Here is a 25005-nt window from a genome sequence, read left to right as displayed (position 1 = left end):
TTAAGCGGGTTTAGGGATTGGAAGGTTGTCTTGTTAACGACAAATGTTTCACTATGGCTTAAACATATTCAAAGATGTGTTCCATACGCCTTCCTATTTCTACGTTATTCATGTAACACAATAGAAATGCGATGACTCATTTCTACAAAATCAGGTGTTTTCGTAGCATTTGTGTCATAGGGACAGATGTTTTAACGGGTTTTGTTTGTGTTTTCAGTCCAATCTTACCCAAATAAACTTACAAACCCTAAAGCAACTCGACTTGACGTCAAAAACGTTACGTCGTCAAGTGCAACGCTAAAATGGACCCGTCGATCGATCGTCAGAGAAGGAATTACGTCATTTATGATCAGATATAAAGCTTTGGGTGATAAACGTTGGTCACTCACGCCACACATAATATACACGGAAAGGACGCTGACGTTAACGTGTCTTTTTCACGGTAAATGGTACGAGGCCCGTCTGCTGTCATTTCCTGGAGAGCATTGCTTAGCAACAACATTCTTCAATACGACGTCCATTCGAGGTTTGTTAAGAATAATATTATTATGCGTGTCTTGTATGACTGTAAACTACATAACTAGTTTTAACTCAGGGTTGGACGGTATCTCGTATGCCACATAAGTAAAACTTTGAAATAAAATGAACATACTAAGTGGTATTTGCTCCGTCTGTTACATTGAGAGCTTCCTCACAAAACATGCCTCATTAGACGTCTCAACATTGTTTTGTGTGTCACATTGTTCATTTGTTCTTGGCCTGTTTTCATTTTGGCTCAGTGAGTACCTTACAAACCTCTTTATTTAACTTTTTACCAATCACTCTATTGTTACATTGAAGGTTTCACGAAGCACTCTATGAACTGTACTATGGTGGCATGTTACTGCAGTAAGATAACCTGATAGCGTAAAAGAGTTATAGGTGGCAGTTCTGGGCACTGTCAAGCCTGTTTTTGTCTTATGATATTTATGTTACCAAAAAGGCATCGCGAACATTTAATAAGATAGGTAGATAATTATCGCGAAAATTAAGAGGTTAACACGACACAATTCGCGAACGGTATCAGGTTATCTTACGGCAGTAATATGCCACCATAGTTTACCTATTTCCTTCCACGTTAAAATATTTGCCTCATTAAAATGTTCACCAATCCATGTCGGACCTTTCTCTTGACGTGAATGACATTTGTCTGGTACACTGTTAGCCAATTAGACTCCGTCTTTTCCTTATTGAACTAGTCATCTACGTTTATTTTTGCGTTATTGTATGAGCACATCACAAGTTTTAGCCTTTTCTCATTCAACTTTTCAAATGCTATTATTGAACTGTTTGCAAATCGCTCTGAAAAAAGTAATGTATTGAAGAAAACCGCGCAAAAAGATCGGACGTCAGTTCCAGTCGAATCGAAAGTTGGTTTGAGCAGGAAGAGTAATTTCAAATAGCAATAGTGCTCAGGCTCATGCCGCCGCCAATAAGATTGCCGGACACACTGATTCACATTTCACTCTGGCAATCAAAAATCCATGAAGCATAATACAAGCGCCAAATTTCCATTTAGTTACGAAAACAACCGCCAAATCCCATTTATTCTAATATTGGGTTTATTTAGTGAGTTATTTTTTTAAAAAAAACCTAAGAAAGTTAACTTTTATTTTTGGTCTTCTTATCGATAAATACTTATCGTTAAGAAGACCAAAAATAAAAGTTAACTTTCTAAGCCTTTTAACTTTCTAAGCCGGCCTGGCGACTGAATCGTTTTATTAGAAGACCAAGAATAAAAGTTAACTTTCTAAGCCTTTTAACTTTCTAAGCCGGCCTGGCGACTGAATCGTTTTATTAGAAGACCAAGAATAAAAGTTAACTTTCTAAGCCGGCCTGGCGACTGAATCGTTTTATTAGACGACCAAGAATAACCCACCATTACTTGTTATACCATTTACATATTCACGGAAATACAGAATTTGCTACGAGTTTTCTTCAATGTTAAATATTTATTTATACTTTGAAAGGGTTTTCAGTAATAATTGAATATCTCTTACTGCACTACCCACCCATATACAGCAGAATTAAGTGTTCCTCTTAATGGTTAAATAAAAAATGATTGAAAGTCGTTATCTATGGTTTATATAAATGATCTCCCATTCCCGAGTTGTATTTGCAGATATGATAAATTATGAAATTTTACCCAATAAAAGTCATTTAACTACTTATAATTATCTTTTCAACAGCGACTTCAGTTATAAGGTTATTAATTACTGTAATTGTGTACTTTCAACTACTACGTATACCCTTTCATAGCATGCGTATGTCAAATTTGAACCCACTTTATATAACGCCAATGACAAATTAATAACTCCACTGTTGAATTGTTGAATATTGCAATGATATCTTATTATTGCAAATCGTATGAAAAGGCCATTAATTGTATGCTTGTTTAAACTCGACTACTGCATTCTTTTCAAGAGATTATTAATAAATTTAGTTGTTATACTATATTCGTTTTATATAGAATTTGAATTAATGCACGTGTGTTCTTATTTACATATTTGCCATAAATGATATATGATACTGCAATGCATATATATGCAAATAATTTACTTTTTTTTATTTCAATCAAAAACATGTTCGAAGTATTCATGCATTTCGTATTGCAAGTCTAGGATTGTTACAAATTCGTAGTTCGGCTTCGTCTTGTTAACTTATTTGATTGTACATATAATTCCCAACAAGTATCATTTTCGTTAGAATCTAAATCAAATGTAACTGCAAGGTGACGTATGATAAATGCTGCACCCTCGTGGCTAGACCGATTTGACAACCGTTTTTCATTTTTTGTCCCAGGATCAGCTGATTTTGGCATCAATGCTTTCAAGTAATCAGTAATATAGGAAAACACACATTAGAACAGATCTCAATTGTTTGGATTTTTATTTTTCTTAAGTAATGCGTTTAGACCGAAAACATCAATTTTCGAGCGTAAATATTAAAACCTGCGATCTGATCTTTTATCAGCAGCCTTATATCACCGGTTTTCAGACATTAACGCAAATTTTGGCTCATTCGAAGACAAAAAATATAAAACATTGTGCTAACGGTTAATCTGTGAGAGTAGCTTAAAGGCTTTCAAACAGTGCCAACACTTATTGCACCTCGTTGAGTAAAAGGCATCTAACAATTAAACAAGTAGCAGTAGACTGGTTTTCAGAATCAACAGATCCTCGCTTCATGCTGACTATAAATGGCGTGTCAATCGAAAGCGACGCCATGACAGTCACGTGGGAACCAATGTCATTGGCTCTACAAGACAACGTGATAAACATCGAGATCTTCTGGGCGCTTCTTGGCAAAGAGGAGCATGTTTTGAAGGACTGTGTCTCGGCTAACCACAGCGCATATACAGTACGAAGTCTCACACCGGGAACCATGTATAGTATTTGGTTAGCTGTGACATTGACGTCTGGGGTCACTATTTTGTCTGAGAGAGTACATTTCGTCACTACTCGTCTTTCATCAGGTAATTGTTTTTTGTCTATAATTATGCACATATTCTAACACGTGTTATACCTTTCTATTAAACGGACTTCTCTTTTTTTACCCCCGTGCCTCCTTGGATTTACATACTCTTATAACTGTATTATGTACGGCAGTTTGCTGCACTCTGAAACGTTTGTGTCAGTCCCTGAGAATATCAATACGTTGAAAGGTAAAGCGTACAGGAATAGGCACTACAAAAGAAATATGGTTCATTTCAGTTCATCCACATTCCATATCAACCCACAGTCTCGTGGTTGCCATAACAGTGACCTGCATCTCTCTGGTTGCTATGGTGATCGCCATAGTAACGGTCGTTTACGTGCTCAAATATAAACGCCGGGCCAACTACGAGAGTCACACAGCGTTCGAAAATAGAATATTTCAGGTGTGTACACATGTTTTTATATGGCAAAAAACGTTCTGTCTACGTCGATAAGGAAATTGTGATTGTGATGATGTAATGAGCTCTTAATCATTTCTATTTAGTCGAATGGCAATCATTGCAACAACAACAACAACAACAACAACAACAACAACACAAAACAAAAAACTCAAAAGCGTTAAGGACTGTATACAGAAATATAATATAAAGAAAAAATACATGGTTCAATCGTTGGCGCGAAAACAAACTTTTTATCTAAATATTCAAAATGTACTTTAGGGCAAATCTTTTTGGGCAACCCTTTATACATTTTCTTCAACATTTTGAAAAAATCTACACTTTACTTTTACAGTGTATTTTAGAGTGGATATAAGAAAGTTACAATGAAAAGGGTTTTCCTTTCCAATTTAAACACTTTCATAAACATTACAAGTACGCCTAATGAAGTACGCGAAATTATGGATTTATTACATAAGTTGTCGAACTCAGAATATGGGTAAAAAATGGTGCATAGGGGTTTTATTCTGAGGTATGGTGCACAAGTGTTTATAGTCTGAGGTATGGTGCACAGGGGTTTGTAGTTTGAGGTATGGTGCTCAGTGGTTTATATTCTGAGGTATGGTACACATGGGTTTATATTCTGAGGAATGGTGCACATGTGTTTACATTCTGAGGTTTAGTGCACAGGGGTTTATATTCTGGGGTATGGTGCACAGGGGTTTATATTCTGGGGTATGGTGCACAGGGGTTTATATTCTGGGGTTTGGTGCACAGGTGTTTACATTCTGAGGTATGGTGCACAGGGGTTTATATTCTGGGGTATGGTGCACAGGGGTTTATATTCTGAGGTATGGTGCACAGGGGTTTATATTCTGGGGTATGGTGCACAGGTGTTTATATTCTGAGGTATGGTGCACAGGTGTTTACATTCTGAGGTATGGTGCACAGGGGTTTACATTCTGAGGTATGTTGCACAGGTGTTTATATTCTGGGGTATGGTGCACAGGGGTTTATATTCTGGGGTATGGTGCACAGGGGTTTATATTCTGGGGTATGGTGCACAGGGGTTTATATTCTTAGGTATGGTGCACAGGTGTTTACATTCTGAGGTATGGTGCACAGGGGTTTATATTCTGGGGTATGGTGCACAGGTGTTTATATTCTGAGGCATGGTGCACAGGTGTTTACATTCTGAGGTATGGTGCACAGGTGTTTATATTCTGGGGTATGGTGCACAGGTGTTTATATTCTGGGGTATGGTGCACAGGGGTTTGTATTCAGGGGTATGATGCACATGGGTTTGTATTCTGAGGCATGGTGCAAAGGGGTTTGTATTCTGAGGCATGGTGCACAGGGGTTTGTATTCTGGGGTATAGTGCACAGGGGTTTATATTCTGAGGTTTGATGCACAGGGGGTTGTATTCTGATGTGTGGTGCACAAGAATTTATATACTGACGTTTGGTGTACAAGGGTTTATTTTCGGAGGTTTGGTGCCCAGGGGTTTATATTCTTAGGCTTTTGCACCACAGGGGTTTGTATTCCGAGGTATGGTGCACAGAGGTTTGTATATTGAGGTTTGGTGTATGGGGGTTTATATTCTGAGGTTTGGTGCACAGGGGTTTATATTCTGGGGTATGGTGCACAGGGGTTTGTATTCTGAGGTATGGTGCACAGAGGTTTGTATACTGAAGTATGGTGCACAAGGGTTTATATTCTGAGATATGGTGCACAGGGTTTTATATTCTGGGGTTTGGTGCACAGGGGTTTATATTCTGAGGCATGGTGCACAAGGGTTTATATTCTGAGGTATGGTGCACAAGGGTTTATTTTCTGAGGTTTGGTGCACAGGGGTTTATATTGTGAGGCTTTTGCACCACAGGGGTTTGTATTCCGAGGTATGGTGCACAGGGGTTTGTATTCTGAGGTATGGTGCACAGGGGTTTATATTCTACGGTATGGGTTTTAAATGCAGATATAGACCATGACTTAGTCTCAGAAGGACTACAATTCATCTGTTTTAACACACACAAATAATAACACTGCAGAAATAAAATATCATTGTCAGAGTAACGACTTGCATTTTCTCTTTAGAATTGTTGCCTGCAGACAAATACTTAGTATTCAGGTATTTTATGAGAAGTCTTAAAAAATTAATTAAAATCTGTTGAAGTTTTGATAAAAAAATCAGTTTAGTGTTTTAACATACATCCTTATTATATTGCATTATGTTATTGAAATTTTAATGTGTTATTGCTTATACATAATAAATTACTATGTTTATCATTTGCTCTCTTCAGATTTACAAAGATAAGGATGATCGTGACCTTTGAATCCAGGCAGTAGTTGGATGCCCGGATGTTCGGGTGCACGGAATGCACGGGGATATCAGGCCTTGGATGATATTGACCACTTCAAGCCATATTTTTGAAAAAAATAATATTAAATGACAAAAAGCCTATTCTTTATGAAAACATCAGAAGAGATTGTTTATTGAGTCTTTATCAAATGCTGGCCATTTGTTGCTTTTCATGTTGCTCCGCTTGTTTTTGCCATGCAAGATAAATAATGGATATAGCCATCATGTATGGAAAGTACCATCTTGAATTGATATTAAACTACCATTGAACCATTTGTACATGCGAACGAGTTGTTTGAGAAAAGCTGTAGAATAACGGGAATTTATTGAACTACCCAGCTGAGGTGTTGATTTTGGCGATCTATTTACTTTTTGGACTGGGTTAAATCTCTTTCAAGGATATTAAATGGGTTGTATTTACATCAACAATATTGACACGTGTAAACATGTATGGGTAATTTGGTTCCCATCCGAATGTTACATTCTGTATTGTTATTATATGCTAGCGCTGGGACGAAAACGTCGACTAAAGTAAAATCATATGTGTTCGTTGGACGTTGACTTTCGTGGATTTCGAGGGTAGGGAAAACCACGTGTTCAAGATCCCGACGAAACATTTGCTCCAAATATTATATTATTTCGTTATTTTTGAAAAAGCAAATTCCACGAATTAATAGTACCCTCTTTAATAAAGTGTTTCCGGAAAACCACGAAATTTCGTGCCAGCGAAAATATCATTCCAAATACATTAAAGTAAACCCCAAACTTTCAAAACTAATTATTCTTGTATTTCACAGGACATTATCAAATAACAAGACCGAAAAGTATCGATAAACATTGAAAATTGTAGAGAGAATGAATGAAGTCATGAACTCAAAAGTTTCGATAATTTATTACGTTTAATTTGTGTTATAAATTCCACTTACATGAACAATGACAAACATTATTTAATATACTGGAATACAACGTTTCGATACTCAATTACATCAAATTACTTTAAAAGCTTTTCTGTGATAGCATAGAATTGTTAATATTGTGTGGCCTTCGACGGTTGAAACTCGATATCTTGAGGAGAATTAAATCATTCGATGATCACTTTTAGAAACGGAGGCTTTACTGTTTAAGATAATAATAATACCTATGTTGATAAGAGCATAAATTTATAACAAACTCAGGGCCTAGTGATCAGTTTTGACATTTTATTTAAACAGGAATCTTTGGAAATTCAATACATCAATAGCCATTTGAAACATTTTTTCTCGTTTTCGGACGGATTAAGTTTTGTCTGAAATGTTTGTCTTACGTATTTGAAAAATAGACCATACAGTGTGAAAAACGATATATAACTAACTTCTATTGGTGATTAATCGAGTATCTACAATATTGTGAGGACAAGGTGGAATAAACGAGGAGCGGTAGATGAATATTTGTTTTACTTGTTTTTCTATGTACATAATAAAAGTGAACGCAACTCAAATAAAGAAATCTCTTGAAAAGTCACGACTCTGTGAATTCTTTCCGAAGATTCTGTGAACATTAACTCCAGTATGGAAAGTAAGCTTAGCAAGGAAGTACTCCGAGCGCATAACGCATCCGAGAGTGGCAGCCACGACGCCGCCAGCCGCCTAGACGTCCTCTCCCATAAAACGCCCATGCGTGAGCGCGCCGGAACGATGATGAGTGAGAGCTCCACCGGAACCGGCCACGGGAGGCTGAAATTACAGCGTCTGAGACACAAGATCAAGCTTTTTGGAGGCTCGTTCTCAAAGAGTGGCTCGGAATCGCAGGTCACAAAACATTACGAAAACACGTACCGAATCGAGCCACGAGAGGGGAAGCATTTCGCGACAAAGAAAGCAGAGGATATTATTCACACTGTTTTAGAGAGTTATTTAAAAGGAAAGAGTTATGATTCAAAGAAGTGCGCCATATTGTCGAAAAGCTTAGCTGAGCTCATAAAGGAACGCATAAAGGCGTCAGGATGCGAACGCTACAAGATCATATCCCACGTGATGATACTGGAGAATGGAGGACAGAGCATGCGTCACGTCAGTCGATGCTTGTGGAACAAAGACACAGACAATTACGCCACGGCGACGTTTGAGACGCAGGATTTTATAGCCGTTGGATCTGTGTTTGCCTCATACTATGACTAGTGTCTTGTGCCAAGATACTCGAGATAACTAACACGTTTTCCAACATCGGGACCCCAGGGCCTTCGTACGAAGTTGTGAAGGGGCAGTCTCTTAGCCAGTCTTCTCTCTTAATGTTAAAATGGTCGATATAGTAGTATCATGTTACTAAACCCGTTAACCGTTTTCGGATGGATTTAATTTAGTGTCTATAATTATTGTTTCATGGCTGTGTACAAAATAAAACGAAGTTAGAATTTCTAAGTAAAATAATAACCTTTAACATTATTACAAAGATTGTGTGTCTCTTGTATTGTGGAACCTTATTTAAGACACTGGGAGTAAAGTATTGTATTGTTATGAAAGTGCTTTTAATATATTATAATAAAATTCTTAAATCACTGAGTGATAACTCTTATTTTAATTGACCTAAAAGCCGCATTAGCTTCAATGGAACCTTTTGCTTCATGTGAGATGTCATATCTGTTATATTCTTTTATCACATTGTACACATTGTACACTTCTGCACAATCGCGTATTATATCATTTTATGACTACTTGTGGCAGATCCTTGATCAATCGGAACTTCTCTGTCATTATTAAACAGAATTCCGAAGATTGCCGGAGAAGGCCGAGTTATTACGGTTGATCTTATATTTATTATATTGCATTGATTACATCCGTATATAAACATTTACATTAAAAAAAGTCATAATTATATTTTATTTTATCTTTTCTCGCAAAAACAAAAACTTCATCAACAACCGTCACTGTGAAAATGTAGCAGCACTTGGTACGCCATAGAAAAGTGTTGGGTGTTGTTCTGGGGGTCTTATTCATGAAGCATCTTAGTGAAACTATTCAACTAAGTGAACATTTCCTCTGCATGCGTTGAATGTAATGGAAACTAACAATGTGTGTATGCCAAAAAAAAATAACAATAGGCATGAAAAAAGTCTAAATAATATGTGCATGTAAATGAATGACATAAGAGCAAAGGATATTTAAAATAATCGTTGTCAAGAATGACTTTATGAAAACAGCGTCTGAACATTGAGTGATTAACCACAATCTTACTAGAGCTTTATGAGTACAGCCTCTGAACTTCGACCACAATCTTACTAGGGCTTTATGAATTCAGCCTCTAAACATCGACCACAATCTTACTAGGGCTATATGAATACAGCCCCTAAACATCGACCACAATCTTACTAGGGCTTTATGAATACAGCCTCTGAACTTCGACCACAATCTTACTATGGCTTCATGAATATAGCCTCTAAACATCGACCACAATCTTACTAGGGCTTCATGAATACAGCCTCTGAACTTCGACCACAATCTTACTAGAGCTTCATGAATACAGCCTCTGAACATCGACCACTATCTTACTAGGGCTTCATGAATACAGCCTCTAAACATCGACCACTATCTTACTAGAGCTTCATGAATACAGCCTCTGAACATCGACCACTATCTTACTAGGGCTTCATGAATACAGCCTCTGAACATCGACCACAATCTTACTAGGGCTTCATGAATACAGCCTCTGAACATCGACCACAATCTTACTATGGCTTCATGAATAAAGCCCCCTGAACATCGACCACAATCTTGATAGGACTTTATGAATACGGCCCCCTGAACATCGACCACAATCATACTAGGACTTACTGAATACGGCCCCTTAAACACCGACCACAATCTTACTAAGGTTTAATGAATACAGCCCGCTATACATCGACCACTATCTTACTAGGGTTATATGAATACAGCCACTAAACATCGACCACAATCTTACTAGGGCTTCACGAATACAGCCTCTGAACATTGACCACAATCTGACTAGGGCTTCACGAATGCAGCCCCTGAACATTGACCACAATCTTATTAGGGCTTCACGAATACATGAATACATCCCCTAAACACCGACCACAATCTTACTAAGGTTTAATGAATACAGCCCCCAATACATCGACCAAAATCTTACTAAGGTTTAATGAATACAGCCCCCAATACATCGACCACAATCTTACTAAGGTTTAATGAATACAGCCCCCAATACATCGACCACAATCTTACTAAGGTTTAATGAATACAGCCCCCTATACATCGAACACAATCTTGAGAGGACTTTATGATTACAGCCCCCTGAACATCGAAAACAATCTTACTTGGGCTTTATGAATACTGCCCCTGAACATCAACCACGCTCAATGCGTTTATGAATACAGCGCCTGAGCATCGACCAGAAACAATGGCTTTATGAATACAGTCTCTGAACATTGACAAAAATCTTACTAGGGTTTCTGAATACAGCCCTTAAACATCGACCACTATCAATTGGTTAATGAATATAGCCTCTGAACATCGACCACAATCAATTGGTTAATGGATACAGACCCTAAACATCGACCATTATCAATTGGTCAATGAATATAGCCTCTGAACATCGACCACTATCAATTGGTTAATGAATACAGCTACTGAACATCAACCACAAACAATGGATTCATGAATACAGTTTCTGAACATTGATCAAAATCTTACTAGGGCTTTTGAATACAGCCCAGAAACATCGACCACTATCAATTGGTTAATGAATACAGCCCCTGAACATTGACCACAATGAATGAGCTTGTGAATACAGCTCTGGACATCGACCACAATCTATTGATTAATGAATACAGCGTCTGAACATCGACCAAAATCAATTGGTTAATGAATAAAGCGTCTGAACATCAACCACAATCAAATGGTTTATGAACACAGCGTCTGAACATCGACCACAATGAATGAGCTTGTGAATACAGCTCTTGGACATCAACCACAATCTATTGGTTAATGAATACAGCGTCTGAACATCGACCACAATGAATGAGCTTGTGAATATATAGCTCTTGGACATCAACCACAATATATTGGTCAATGAATAAAGCGTCTGAACATCGACCACAATGAATGAGCTTGTGAATACAGCTCTTGGACATCAACCACAATCTATTGGTTAATGAATACAGCGTCTGAACATTGACCGCAAACAATTGGTTAGTGAATAAAGCGTCTGAACATCGACCACAATGAATGAGCTTGTGAATATATAGCTCTTGGACATCAACCACAATATATTGGTCAATGAATAAAGCGTCTGAACATCGACCACAATGAATGAGCTTGTGAATACAGCTCTTGGACATCAACCACAATCTATTGGTTAATGAATACAGCGTCTGAACATTGACCGCAAACAATTGGTTAGTGAATAAAGCGTCTGAACATCGATCACAATGAATGAGGCTGTGAATATAGCTCTTGGACATCAACCCTAATCTATTGGTTAATGAATACAGCGTCTGAACATCGACTGCAATCGATTGGTTAATGAATAAAGCGTCTGAACATCGACCACAATCAATGGGTTTATAAAATACAGGTCATGAATTTCGACCACAATCAACAGGTTTATGAATACAGCTCATAAATTTCTACAACAATCAATGGGTTTATTAATACAGCTCATGAATATCGACCATAATTGTACTAGTTATCCGATTTTATAATTAATACGAAAGAGACATGGGCCAAATTGTTTAATTTGAATGCCTGGCATCACCAATTATAATTTATGTATTATTTAGTGATAATATATTTTCAATTTTATATTCTTAGCCTTTTTTGAAAAATATCCATAAGTTTAATACACTTGCATAACTTACGAACCAAAAATCTAGTTAGATATTTGGGTCATAAATAAGGGTGTTACTCTTTTCTTAACGCCTTTAAAAGAAAATTTTAATTACGTCATAGTATGTTATCATTGTTTGAAAACCGCAGGGATATGGTAGGATAGTTACCTAAATAAAGTCATGAATTCAACATTTAAATTCATGTGAAAGCTTCTGATCGTTAATCCTTAATAAAAATATATTGCAGAATTCAACTTACTTAAACATACAACTTGAGTAAGAGAGTAAATACCATATTCGTTTGATTAAAGTTATAGATCAAATATGTGAATGTGATGAATTTTGTTATCTGAGCAGAGCGACGATGGAGGAATCCTACCAACGCATGTGTGAATGCCTGTTGAACTCAAATTATTTATCAAGGGTTAATTGTGCATAAAAATGGAACAAGTTGTTTTTGGCCTTTAAAGATTGCAAAATACAGTCAAACCCCGTTGGCTCGAACTCGCATGGCTCGAATTCCTCGTTGGCTCGAACTGGATGAAAAGGACCGATTTCTTTAAACTGAAAGTAAGCATTCCCACTTGGCTCGAGTTTTTTGAGGCTCGAGGTAATTTCGCCGGTCCGTGGGAGTTCGAGCCATCGAGACTGTATATCATTTGTGATGGAATTCGATTGAAATAAAGGGCATATATACAATATGGAGTGATGTTATGAATGGTTTACAATCTCATTTATTTTACATATTAGAAATTAGCAAACACATTACTTTCAATTGATACAAAAAGGGTATGGGGTCACCAGACAGCAATGTCTATCAGAGGACCAGCATATTTGTGGGTCATGGGGCTGTATGGATAAAGAATTTAGTCCTAACTTCCATAACCTTCAATCTGTATAAACGTCACAAATAGCAACACCTAGAATTGTTTTGTTTTTTTAAAGTTCAATTCACACACATGTGTAGCAAAATAAGTATGGCACTTAGATAATTTTAATTGCAACTAAAATTGATTAAGATCTTGACTGAAAGGTCCCATGATACCTTAAGTTAAGGGGCAATTTTGATGCGCTGGTGAGCACATATACTTTTGGTATCATTTGAGGGGGTTTTGGTTGCTGGTTATTAGTATGGAAACTAACTGACCGAACATACATTATAGGTTTGAAATTTTGTTCTTCAGTACAACTGACGTCCAGAGGCGGACTCAGGAATTGGCGTTAGAGGGGGCATAACTTAAAACAGAAATTTAGTAATTTTATAATGTTGGCAGGGGTGTGTGAAATTTCCTAGTCCAAAATGGTACAATTTGAGCGCATTTCTTTGCTTTTGCTCTCCGATATTGACATCAAAAGTAAAATTGGACGATTTTAGGATTTTATGGTGCGCCTCCACCCCCGGATGTCGTTTAAAATATAATTAAAAAGCAATTTTCCAAGGATAAACATGTACATAACATTTTGTTAGTATGTTTATATATCCTTTCGTAACACTTAAAACCCTGGCAAACGATATAACAGTCATTTGGTCATCAGGCATCCAAAAGTCACACTATTGTATATCGATTACCCAGAAGCAACGTGGATACGATAAAACAATGTACACTCGAACCCCGTTGGCTCGAACTCGCTTGGCTCGATTTCCTCGTTGGCTCGAACTGGATTTAAAGGACATATTCTTTTACTACTGAATGTAACAATTTCCGCTTGGCTCGATTTTCCCGAAACTCTATATATTTTCGCCAGTCTCTGCGAGTTCGAGCCAGCAGGGTTCGACTGTACATTAATTTCGTCTACTTGTAAATTTCATTCCGATGACGACATTCAAAGTCTGTTTTGTTTACATTATGTTCAAAGTACAATAATAAGTGAGTAATTAATATTAAATTACTGTTTAATTGTTTTAAAACATTGGCGTAACATGTCGTTTAGTACGTTTGAAAATGAATCTCAAAACAGCCATAAGACTACACCTTTTATCTGTGCCACTCACGACTATCTACCATAACCCATTAAGAGCTGTAGTCAAGGCCCTTTAAACATAAGGATACGTTCCAATACCATAATTACTTGTTATAATATTTGTGCGAACTAAATTTGTTGACTTTGGATCAACTGACGACATTGACACTGAACATATAGATGTTTACCTATGTTATTAAAAGTTCGAATATTTTATTTGGACTAAACTCATGTTTGAATATCTGTGAATAAATCTTAATTGATTTCATCGAAAACTAATAAATGTCAAGATATCATATTAATAGTTTTAAAAACTTCAATGACAGTGACCAAGCTGAAGAAATCGAACTACAATAGGAACACCTGGTCCAGCAGTAACAACAACTACAATCATATTACAAAGATCAACAAGACCACAGCAAGCGGATGTTAATTTTCTCAGCTGACCAAGGGACATAATTTAACAAGCAAATTTTGTCAGAGTGATGGAACTTGCTACACATTAAGCCTCTTTATATTGTCATTTATCGTCATTGTTAACAGGTGTATCACTAGCGGATTTAGAGAGGGCCAAACTGCGCGCGACCACTCTTAAATCGTCCCAGTTTACTTTCAATTTCAATTTAGGAGAAACAATAATAGAAAACTTTCAAAATGCACCATTTCCGGCTACAACTTGTTAAAAAAATGAGGGAGTAACCCCAAACCCCATGCAAATAGTTGATGCCATATATTTTCGATTCTGAGGGAGGGGCGCATGTCAAAAGGTTGCGCCCCTAAGTAACTGGTATTTATACGTGAAAAACAATTGCAATATTTTTGCTACGATATACAAATTAATTTGGATGTCTTATAGTTTGCCAACTTTGAGCTGTCAGAAACATGTGCCAAATTGCATTAAATTACTTTACAAAGAAATGCGTTGTTAATGATGTTGACCTTGACCGTTGTGCAATCGAACCTCAAAACTGGGGCCAATTATTGGTAAATTACCTTCAAAATTAATGAAGTTCAATGGTCCTACGCCAACCAATTATAGTTGTTATGCAGACAAGGTTTACCAAACAACATTTAGTTTTACCTTGACAGTTGACATTCTGACCTCGCAAAGAATATGGGCCATCTACTTGGCATATACAACCTAGCGGTAATGTTTCTATGTAATAAATTAAACCGCTCTATGTTAATAGTGAAGACATGTTTTTAGTTACATTGTACGCAGTAATCGTCCACTAAGTGTTATACTCCTTGGTTGAAACGTTAGCGAATCGGAACTCCTCGGCCATTTTCCATCGATTACAACCTCGGATGTATATGGACGGTCTACAATGTCAGAATTATTTACATTAAACTACGCTGCGAGAAGATTGCGTTGTTATTTCAATTTATCAGTTTAACCTTAGGAATTTGCTCTTAGAAATACTATTTATGCAATTCACTAGAAATCAATTTGAACTTAGTAATACAAATAGCACGTTAAAACATCAGAAATAATTAATATTAATAATATTATTAATTTTACGAACTACTTTTACTGATGTACCGGCATAACAGCAAAGGTTGTTTTTCAATGTAAAATGGCCGAGGAGTTCCGATTGACAGTTAGCGAGTTATAGTGGGGATAAGATTATAAAACACTGTTGCCTTGACCTTAACTCTTGACCTAGTGACCCCCATACCCAAGAGGGGCAAGTACTGTCAAGTGTGAATTACCAGAGAAGTGTCGTGATCTTTTGGCCAACGGCACTAGTTTGATACAACGGACAAACTTTCCAAAACAACATTGGCTGTGAACTTGACCTTGCATCAACCAATGAAGTTTCATTGTCGTAGGTCAATATGTTATTTAGGTATTGTGCGGATACAATTTTCAAAACACTGTCGGCCAACCCCAAATAGGAGGTTTTATCTACTAGTCATGGGCAGGTCAAACCTTGTTTGAATTATTGACCACAGACCGCCAGACTGACCGACCGACCTACATTTGCAGACTAAGTATGCCCCTCATTTCAAATGGGGCATCAAAAAAAGTTCTCGTTTTTTTTAGTTAAATTATCTTGGAAAAAACTTGAAAATGCGTAGGTAAGAAAGTAAAAACTATTCAGTTAATTTATGCTATTATTTATTTGTAGGTTATTTTTACACGTCATTTAAAACATCCTTGTTCGACGGGTCATTTCACTAAAGCACCTTAAGATTTGTATTGTAATTCGTTTTAAACTGTTTATACGTTCAAACAAAAGAAAAGGAATATTGAACTATTACGGTGTCATATTTCTGCCACAAGTTAACTTCTCAATTCAAGTGAAAAACTTCGTGTTAAACAGCGTCTTATCTGTCACTTAGTTCTCCGGTAACAAGATATGGCAAAGGGAGATAATACTGAAAAGCCTGATAAATACATATTAAGTGCCTCCTAATGCCTCTTACCCCCCCCCCCCCCCCCCACCCCCAAACAAGAATATTTTATAGACAAAATCTAAATTTGCTTACTGTCAATCAAAATTAAAACATCAAATGAATCAAAACATCGGCGGCAATAACGGCAAAGATAACAAAACAAAAAAGCAAAAACAATCAAACATCAATAAAGCAACAACAATCATGATAATAATAATGACGCGCACAAACATACATAATATAAATTATAAACATAATGATAAAAACAATGGCATAACATCAGCAATAATAAAAAGAATAATACAAAAATACACATGATGACAAGTTTTCATTGCCGTTATTGCCGTCGGAAACGATAGGCTGTTGTAAAGGAACGAAACTCTAAAAAACGTGAACCCCATGGAGATATTTGTGCTATGATTGACAACCCTGATTTTCATAGTTGGTTTTGTACGAAATGAAGATGAAGTGACAGAGTAATAGACACCAGCTATGCATTCATCAGGTTCCATCATCTTTATATCTTAACCTTTTGAAAATATCTCGTCGATTAAGAGAACTTAGTGACATTTAACGCTATTGAAACGAAATCTTTCGCCAAAATTAAGTCGTTGTACTGATTAGTTCGTCGATATTGTACAAAGCGATCTCTCTGAATTTGTAGTTTGTTGATGAAAAAATATCGATTTTTATAAGAAGATGAAATAAGATCGTTAAGATGCTTTAAATGAGTTTGACCCGATTAATTATCTACCAATAGTCGACATCGCTGGACTCCGCGGATCTGGAAAAAACAAATGATGTAAAAATGTTAGAATATATTGGTGATTGATTCACTTACCCTGGTTACGTATAACTAATAACTGAAACTTAATTCAGTTTATCGATTATAGGGCTAATTTTGATAATTATAATAATCATAAAAACATAATGGTATTATTTTTCTAAATACAGCACTCTTTCCAAAAAAATCACAAAGCGATGGTCTAAATGATTCATATAATGCATAATCTACTTGCATTCCGGAGATGTGCGACTCGTCGGAATAGGAGCTTGATCGACTGGCCCTTCTTGGCAAATCCTCGGCCAGGGAGGATTCCATCTTTATCGACTCATCAGCATTTTCGCTGTCAACCTCGATCCCCTCTGCTATATCACCTGGGACGTCAGCGTTCTCACAATCGATTTCTTCTGCAATTTCAGCAGGTTCATCGGCGTTTTCACAGTCGATTTTCTCTGCAATCTCAGCTGGGCCTTCAGCGTTCTCACAGTCAATTTCTTCTGCAATTTCATATGGCTCATCGGCGTTCTTATGGTCGATTTTCTCTGCAATCTCAGCTGGGTCTTCAGCGTTTTCACAGTCAATTTCTTCTGCAATTTCAGCTGGCGCATCGGCGCTCTCATGGTCGATTTCCTCTGCAATATCAGCTTGGCCGTCCGCGTTCTCGCCGTTGAATTTCTTTGCAATCTCTACGAGTTTATCTATTTCATCAACATTTTGTTTTGAATCATCAGCGGCGGTTTTCTCTTCACTCTTTATCAAGTCATTGGCGTTTGCCGTCTTGCTGTTTCTTTTATTTTCGATTTCCTTCTTGTCGACAATCAAGATCTTTCTAATATCTCGTTCTCTACGTCTCAATATTCTTTTCTTTTGTTTCTCTGCACTTTTCGCAGCTTTCACCTTTTCTTTCTCTGTCTGAGCGTTTTGTATTCTAAGTTCAGCCGTTTTCGTCATAGGGATCTTCTGCTCTGTTGGTCTTGTTTTTTTCGTCGGTGCCTTTGTTTTTGGAGGCGTTGGAGCAACAACAACTTCAGGAGTGAAATCCTTCTTTGGCTTTGACAATCTTCTTGAAGTCGACAGTTGCTTGGAATGCGTCTTCTCGACAATTTGTTTAAGTGTGTGCCTCGTCAAGTTCTTGGCATACGGATTGCAAATAAAACATGACGCAGCGTGTCTTGCATAAGCAGTCGAGTTTTTGTCATTTGGTGGCCCGGTACATACGTATGTTGTGACATCCATCGAATTCGTATCCTGTCTCCTCTTTTGTTTACCTTTGCGTGATTTCTGTTCTGTCTCATTTAGCGTCTTGGTCAAGATGATACCCGATTCGGACAAAGTGCTAGTAGTGGTTTTTGTTGTTGAGGTGACTGATTCGCTGTATGTCACTGGAGAACACTTTGGGGTGTACTGGCTCGACCCATCTGAGCTGGATGTACTGGAACTATCTGAGCTACTTCTTGTAGAAGAATCTGAGCAGGTGGAATGGCTCGATCTTACAGAGGAAACACTTCTGCCTCGAGAGGATGGTGGTGTGGCGTCCCCTTTGATGGATGTTGATGCATTCGAAGATCGTGAGTGTTCACTGCTGGATGATGTTGTTACCCTTGACTTGGAAGGAACATATCTGGCACTATCAGAGAATGAATCTGTTGCAGCTACAGACTTTGATCTATGTGTTATTTTCAGTCTAGCCTTTGAATCTTTGGTCCCTCCAATCTTTGTATCTTTGGTCTCTCCAGTCTTTGTATCTTTGGTCCTTCTCGTCCTTGTCTCTTTGATTATCCTCTCCGCCTTTGTATCGTTGGTCCCTTCAATCTTTGTATCTTTGGTCCCTCCAGTTGATGTCTCTCTGATCATCCTCTCACCCTTGTTTTCTTTGGTGCCTGGAGTCTTTGAATATTTGGTTCCTCCAAGCATTGTATCTTTTGTTCTTCCATCCTTTGTATCTTTGGTTCTTCCAAACATTGTATCTTTGGTTCTTCCATCAGTTGTATCTTTGATTCCTTCAATCTCTGTATCTTTGGTTCTTCCAGCATTTGTATCTTTGGTACCTCTAATCTTTGTATTGTTGGTCCCTCGAGTCTTTGTATCTTTGGTCCCTCCCGTGTTTGGATCTTTTGTCATTCCAGCCTTTGTATCTTTGGTCCTTCCAGCTGTTTTGTCTTTGCTCTCTGCAGCCTGCGTAACTGGGTTATGGTAGTTTGTCTTATCCAATCTGGATTTCTTAGATGTTGTTCCTGAACCACTAGTTCTTGGTTTGGCACCAGTTGATAAAGGGGATTCCGATGAGGTACCTCCAGAGTCGGTCACATACAAAATTGCTCCCTTCTGACCAAGTGACGTTGATGTAGATTTTATCAAATTCTGCTTCCGAGTCTCCGATCCAGTTGTTTTACCCTCCTGATCGTGTTGCTCCATTAGTTCTATGGCAGCCTTATTGTTAGCGATGGTATTGGCCAATTCAATTAATGGCAAGCTGGAATGTCTGCATCCTATATCGTGAAGTTTGTTGCTTGCCAACTGTAGGTTTGTCACGGTGGTGTATTTAACACCAACTCTTGGAATGGGTTTTATATCTTCACAAGCTTTGGTCATTTTTCTTCCTTGTTCAACGTCTCTAGGAGTCTTTGCTGTACCCGACAACTCTATCTCCGACTTCGATGACACATTTTCCTGTACGTTAGATTTTGACATCCTTGTTTGCTCATTCGAATGATCTTTTCGGGCATTTCTGGGCTGAGGTGAGAAATTTCTAACTCTTCGCTTCGTCGAATGTTCATATTCCTGAAGTCGTGGGTCAGGCGCTATATTTCTATCCCTATCTTTTTTCTTAATCTTTATTTTTGTTTCAGCAACAATATCGCCTTTACATTGTGTCGCACCAGAGTCTGTGCTATCTGATTTGATGATAACTGCTTCTTGGGTGTGTTTGTCTGATTCAGAGACAGATTTTGTCACTTTCCTAGTTCTCACTGGGGGCCGGCTACGGGTTTTCTTGCCTTCGGGCGGTTTGGGGACTTTCGGACTCACTGGAAATCAAATGGGTTTTATTCACAAAACAGCTGATTATGTTAATTTGAGCTTGCGCACCTGTCGCGTTGTTGTCGATTTCAAGGGCTTAAATAACTTCATCAGGCAAATGGAAAAAAACTCTGATTAGATGTCCATATATCATATTTAGTCTAATTAGCACATTTAATTGATTTGTTTGATTTATTTTAAATGTAGGATAAATATTGACCAAACGATAGATTTTTTTACCAATTTGAACCTAATCAAATACTTAACCAGTTTTATGCAATTAGCTGCATATGTTCAACACTGAAAGACTTTCGAGTATGTAAAAGGTTAAAGAGTATTGTGTTAATATAAACACAGTTAACATCCCTATACAATATAGTATATATTTTTCTTTCACAAAACAGGTACTTAATAACTCCACTACAAAAGTGAACATTGTCTCATATTTAAAGCTAAAATCTAGTTCATCTTTATCCCAAATAAGGTTCGGCATAGACCTACAAATTTCAATCTATCATTTTTTATTCATTTATGATCATACGAGTACATGTTTTTGCTTACAACACTTTTTATTCATTACATAATCTATCACACATACTGAACGATAATGATAAGTCCTTGGTTGTTGCACATTATAGACGCTGCTAAGAAACATCCAGAATGAAAAGAAACCAACTTCTGATCAAGGTGAAATGTTGCCTATTATAAGGTTTCCCGCAAAAAAAAGAAGTGGTTTTCAAATCATTTCTAGCTGGAAGGCTGTCTTTAGAAGACTTCATAGTCATTAGCAACCTGATATTTGCTGTCACCAAAGGCAGATAAAATGATGGATATATTCATTATATTGACAAACCCATCTTTAATTAAGAATTTGGTTCGTTTTACGTAACGGAGTTTGGAAATCACAGCTTTAACAGTCCGGTTAAGCAGGGTACGATGAGTGGTAGAAATAGTCACGACCATTTTTGCTGGAGATAACCATGGAGAAAAAAACAACGCATGAAGTAATGGGAGCAAACTGTACCTTTTGTATCTGTCAAAATATAACGTTATTAATTTAAATTCGATAACAGAAAATAAAGATGTCTGCAATTACCATGACAACACGGCACTACAGCTAGCTGAGACTAACTCACTGTAACATGATAAAAGCTTGTAAAAAAGCAATGATCATGTTTACAACAACAACTACTAAAACAACAACACACGTGTAGTTTTACCTTTCAAAGTGGAGAGAGATCCATCAGTGCAAGATTTCGACCTCAGTTTTCCGTCCGTCCTGGTTTTTGTCAGGTTTTTACTCGTGACTAACGACGTTGAACGACGTGTACCTTGTTGACGTCTGTAATTGTAACGTGAATGAGTAATTTGACGAATGGAATTTATAAATGAATAAATTAAATAAAAAGAATGATTGCTGCAAAAATTATTGATTTATTTATTAACTGACTAATTAAAAGAATTAAATATTGATTTATTGATCATTTAAGCAATTGGTGATCTTAATATAAGAAAGGGTGAAGTGATTGCTAGCTTGATTGATTGATTAGTTAGTTGGTTATTTAATTTATTGACTGAATCGATCGATTGACTGATTGAATGATTGATTATTAAATTGATTGGATAAGTTATATTTTAATTTATTAATCCGTTAAGTGATATCATTGAAGTTATGACAGATGCAGTATAGATGAGATGGGGTATATAAATGGTACGGCGATAAAAGACGGTGTTAAACGAAGAGTTAAATACCAGTAGGGTGGTGAAGGATGGAGTGGAATGAGGTTTGGATGGGATAAAGATGGGGAATGAGAACATAGTAAAAAGGAAATTGAAATCGGATTAGGATAGGAAGTGAGGATGTGGTCGAAAGGAGATTTGGATAATAGGGATTTGGATGGGATTTGGATATAGTGGAACAAAAAAATGGATGGAGTTTGGACGGCGTATACTGAAGAGTTGGATGGGAGATGGATGGGGAATTGAGATAGGATGGAATCGAGATATAGATGGGATAGGACATGAATGGAAATGTGGTGGAATTAGATTTAGACGGGATTTAGAATAGGGAATGAGATGGGATGGAATGGAAAGATTTGTCTGCGGATGTGTCGAAACGGAAATTATGATGGGACTGGGAATTAGGAATGGGGATGGTGTGGAATGGATATTAAGATGGGAATCGGGAATGGGGATGGGTGAAAATGGGAATTAAGATGGAGTTTGGAATAAGTAATGGTGATTAACATTTGGAATGAGATGGAATGGTTATTAAGATGAAATGTGGATGGGGATGGGCTATAATACAGATTAGAATGGGATTTGAAATGGGGACGGGGTGGACTTGAGATTAAGATGAATGTTGGATAGGGGTGGGATAAAGTTGAGATTATGATGGGATTTGGAATGGGAATCGAGTGAAATGGCGATTTGGACTCAAGGGAGCTGGAATTGGAAATTGGCTGACTGACTGACTGACTGACTGACTGACCGACCGACCGACCGACCGACCGACCGACCGACCGACCTACCGACCGACCGGCTGACCAACTGGCTTGCTGACTGATTGACTGACTGACTGACTGACTGACAGACTGACTGGCTGGCTGGCTGGCTCGTTCGCTCGCTCGCTCACTCACTCACTCACTCACTCACTGATTGTCTGACTCACTGATTGTCTGACTCACTGACTCACTCACTGAATCGCTCACTGACTTACTGACTAGCGCTCACTGATTGACTGACTCATTGACTCACTTATTGACTGACTAACTTATTGTTTGACTGACTCACTGGTTGTCTGACTCACTGATTGACTAAATTACTGATAAACTGAGTCACTGGCCGATTGACTCACTGATTGACTGACTCACTGATTGACTGACTCACAGATTGAGTGTCTCACTGATGGACTGTCTCACTGATTTTCTGACTCACTGATTGTCTGACTCACTGAATGTCTGACTCACTGATTGACTGCCTTACTCACTGACTGACTGACTCACTGATTGTCTGACTCGCTGATTGACTGACTCACTCACTGATTGTCTCACAGACTCACTCACTGATTGTCTCACTGACTCACTCACTGACTCCATCCATCCATTGGCAACGTATACATCAATACAAATTGAATATTTACAAAAAATGACCGACCATCTTCCCTGGCATCCAAAAATATTCCGTGAAATGTTTATGACGTAAGAGAGTTACCGATTTTTTTTTTAAATAATAAGATGGGAAAATATTAGCAGGATGCATTGTGTATTATTACTATATATATTATGAGACTTCATTCATTAGGTGGACAAAAGAAGAAAAGAAGGAATAGAGGTACTGAGCATTGTTAATAATAAACGTGATATATACAGCTGAGGCCGTATTCATTAAGCAACTTAGATTTTACTTAAATTTAAAAAGATAAGAAACTAAGTTTTTTGATTGGCCTGTATATTCAGCTGACCAATAGGCTGAATGGAATCAATGACACATGTCTAAGGATAAGGGTAAGATCAATATTGAATACTGGCCCTGGTCACTTCCTTTATGAGTACAATGAAATTTCAAACAAGAATTCACGTACCGAATTCCTTTAAGCACCATTCGCAGAATGCGTTGTTCCACGTCGGTCAGCCGTTCCACTAAATCTTCGACTGTCTCCGACTCTCGGGACTCGCATCTTTTTAGAACTGGATAAATATCAACAAAATTTAGTGAACGCTTGTCAAATATAGAATAAGTTTAATGCTCAAATATTTTTAATATGAAATTGCCAAGTTTTTATTTCAACATAAGTATTAAGTTGCCGCCATATGAATTCGACGTTACATTGTTAACTAAAATATTTAACGTTTAATGATTTATTTTCCATGTATGTTCTCATTAATCGAGAATGCATAACTAAACTTACCTTCCGTCGGCATATATCAGCCTTCTTGTGATATATTTTCTTAAATATTACAGTTTTTTTGATATTTTCTTGAGCGTTGCAATAAGTCAGCTTCTACCCATGAACATGACGTCAAGTGTTGCTATGACGTTGACGTTTTTCAACAATTAACTTCCTCTTCCTCTGATAGACTGGTAAACGATTGTTAACAACTAAACGTGCATTTCCACGTTCTGGGATTGAACAAAAGACATGTTTACTTTTCACTAGCGGACCTTGACTCTCTTTTTAACAATAGTGTGTTCTCATAGACCCTTGTGTGCGTTTCATCTCCCAACTCCTCGCGGCATCTGGATGAAACGTCATAGAAGATATCTTTAGAAAACTTAGTGAAACATTGCGTGATCCAAGGTCGGTGTTCTTTCAGAGGTATGACCCTTTTGTGTGTTATAACAATGTAGTGTACATAGAGATTTTTTTAAAGCATTGAAGATTTTACAATATTACATGTTTGTTCGAAAGAAAGACGACCAGTCTAACCCCTTTGGCTGGAACTACCAGGGCCTGGTAAAATACCTCTAGCCACGTAAAATTTGAGCCAAGCGGGAAATTTCAATTTCAGAATAAAGAAATCGGTCCTTGACAACTTGTTTGAGCAAATGAGGAATTCGGGTCAACGGTGTCGACTGTTGTAATAGGTAAATACTGAACAAGCTCAACATTGTGTATTCCCTTAAAAGCTTGCAGTCATGTGCTATGTGTAGGAGTATGTCTTTGGGCTATTCAGTGTAAGCATTCTGTGGAAAACAGTCGGGAAACAAAACTTAATAAACTTCATTTCAAATACAAATATTTGGAATT

The 25005-nt window shown here is 37.5% G+C and overlaps 2 protein-coding genes across 3 annotated transcripts in view; both read left to right on the top strand.

Moving 5' to 3' along the window:
- LOC128209800 (uncharacterized) overlaps positions 1–6663 on the top strand; it is a 63114-nt gene extending 56451 nt beyond the window's left edge. For both annotated transcript variants that reach the window (XM_052914016.1, XM_052914017.1), the window contains exons 8-11: positions 218–526; positions 3206–3514; positions 3753–3919; positions 6215–6663. In XM_052914016.1, the coding sequence (XP_052769976.1) occupies positions 218–526; positions 3206–3514; positions 3753–3919; positions 6215–6247 (818 nt within the window). In that variant the 3' untranslated portion in view covers positions 6248–6663. The remainder of the gene's footprint in view (positions 1–217; positions 527–3205; positions 3515–3752; positions 3920–6214) is intronic.
- A 197-nt stretch (positions 6664–6860) lies between these two features.
- LOC128209801 (dynein light chain Tctex-type protein 2B-like) lies at positions 6861–8811 on the top strand. The gene has a single exon (XM_052914018.1). The coding sequence runs from the start codon at positions 7821–7823 to the stop codon at positions 8427–8429; it is 609 nt and encodes a 202-aa protein (XP_052769978.1). The 5' UTR covers positions 6861–7820; the 3' UTR covers positions 8430–8811.
- Positions 8812–25005: the final 16194 nt, after the last annotated feature.

The sequence above is a fragment of the Mya arenaria genome, chromosome 11, assembly GCF_026914265.1.
Source record: "Mya arenaria isolate MELC-2E11 chromosome 11, ASM2691426v1".
Lineage (NCBI taxonomy): Eukaryota > Metazoa > Mollusca > Bivalvia > Myida > Myidae > Mya > Mya arenaria.
The sequence above is the reverse complement of the archived record's forward strand: the minus strand, read 5'-3'. Positions and strand labels throughout refer to the sequence as shown.

Excerpts from the sequence above, each read along its gene's own strand:
- LOC128209801 (XM_052914018.1), top strand. The coding sequence starts at position 7,821 with ATGGAAAGTAAGCTTAGCAAGGAAGTACTCCGAGCGCATAACGCATCC.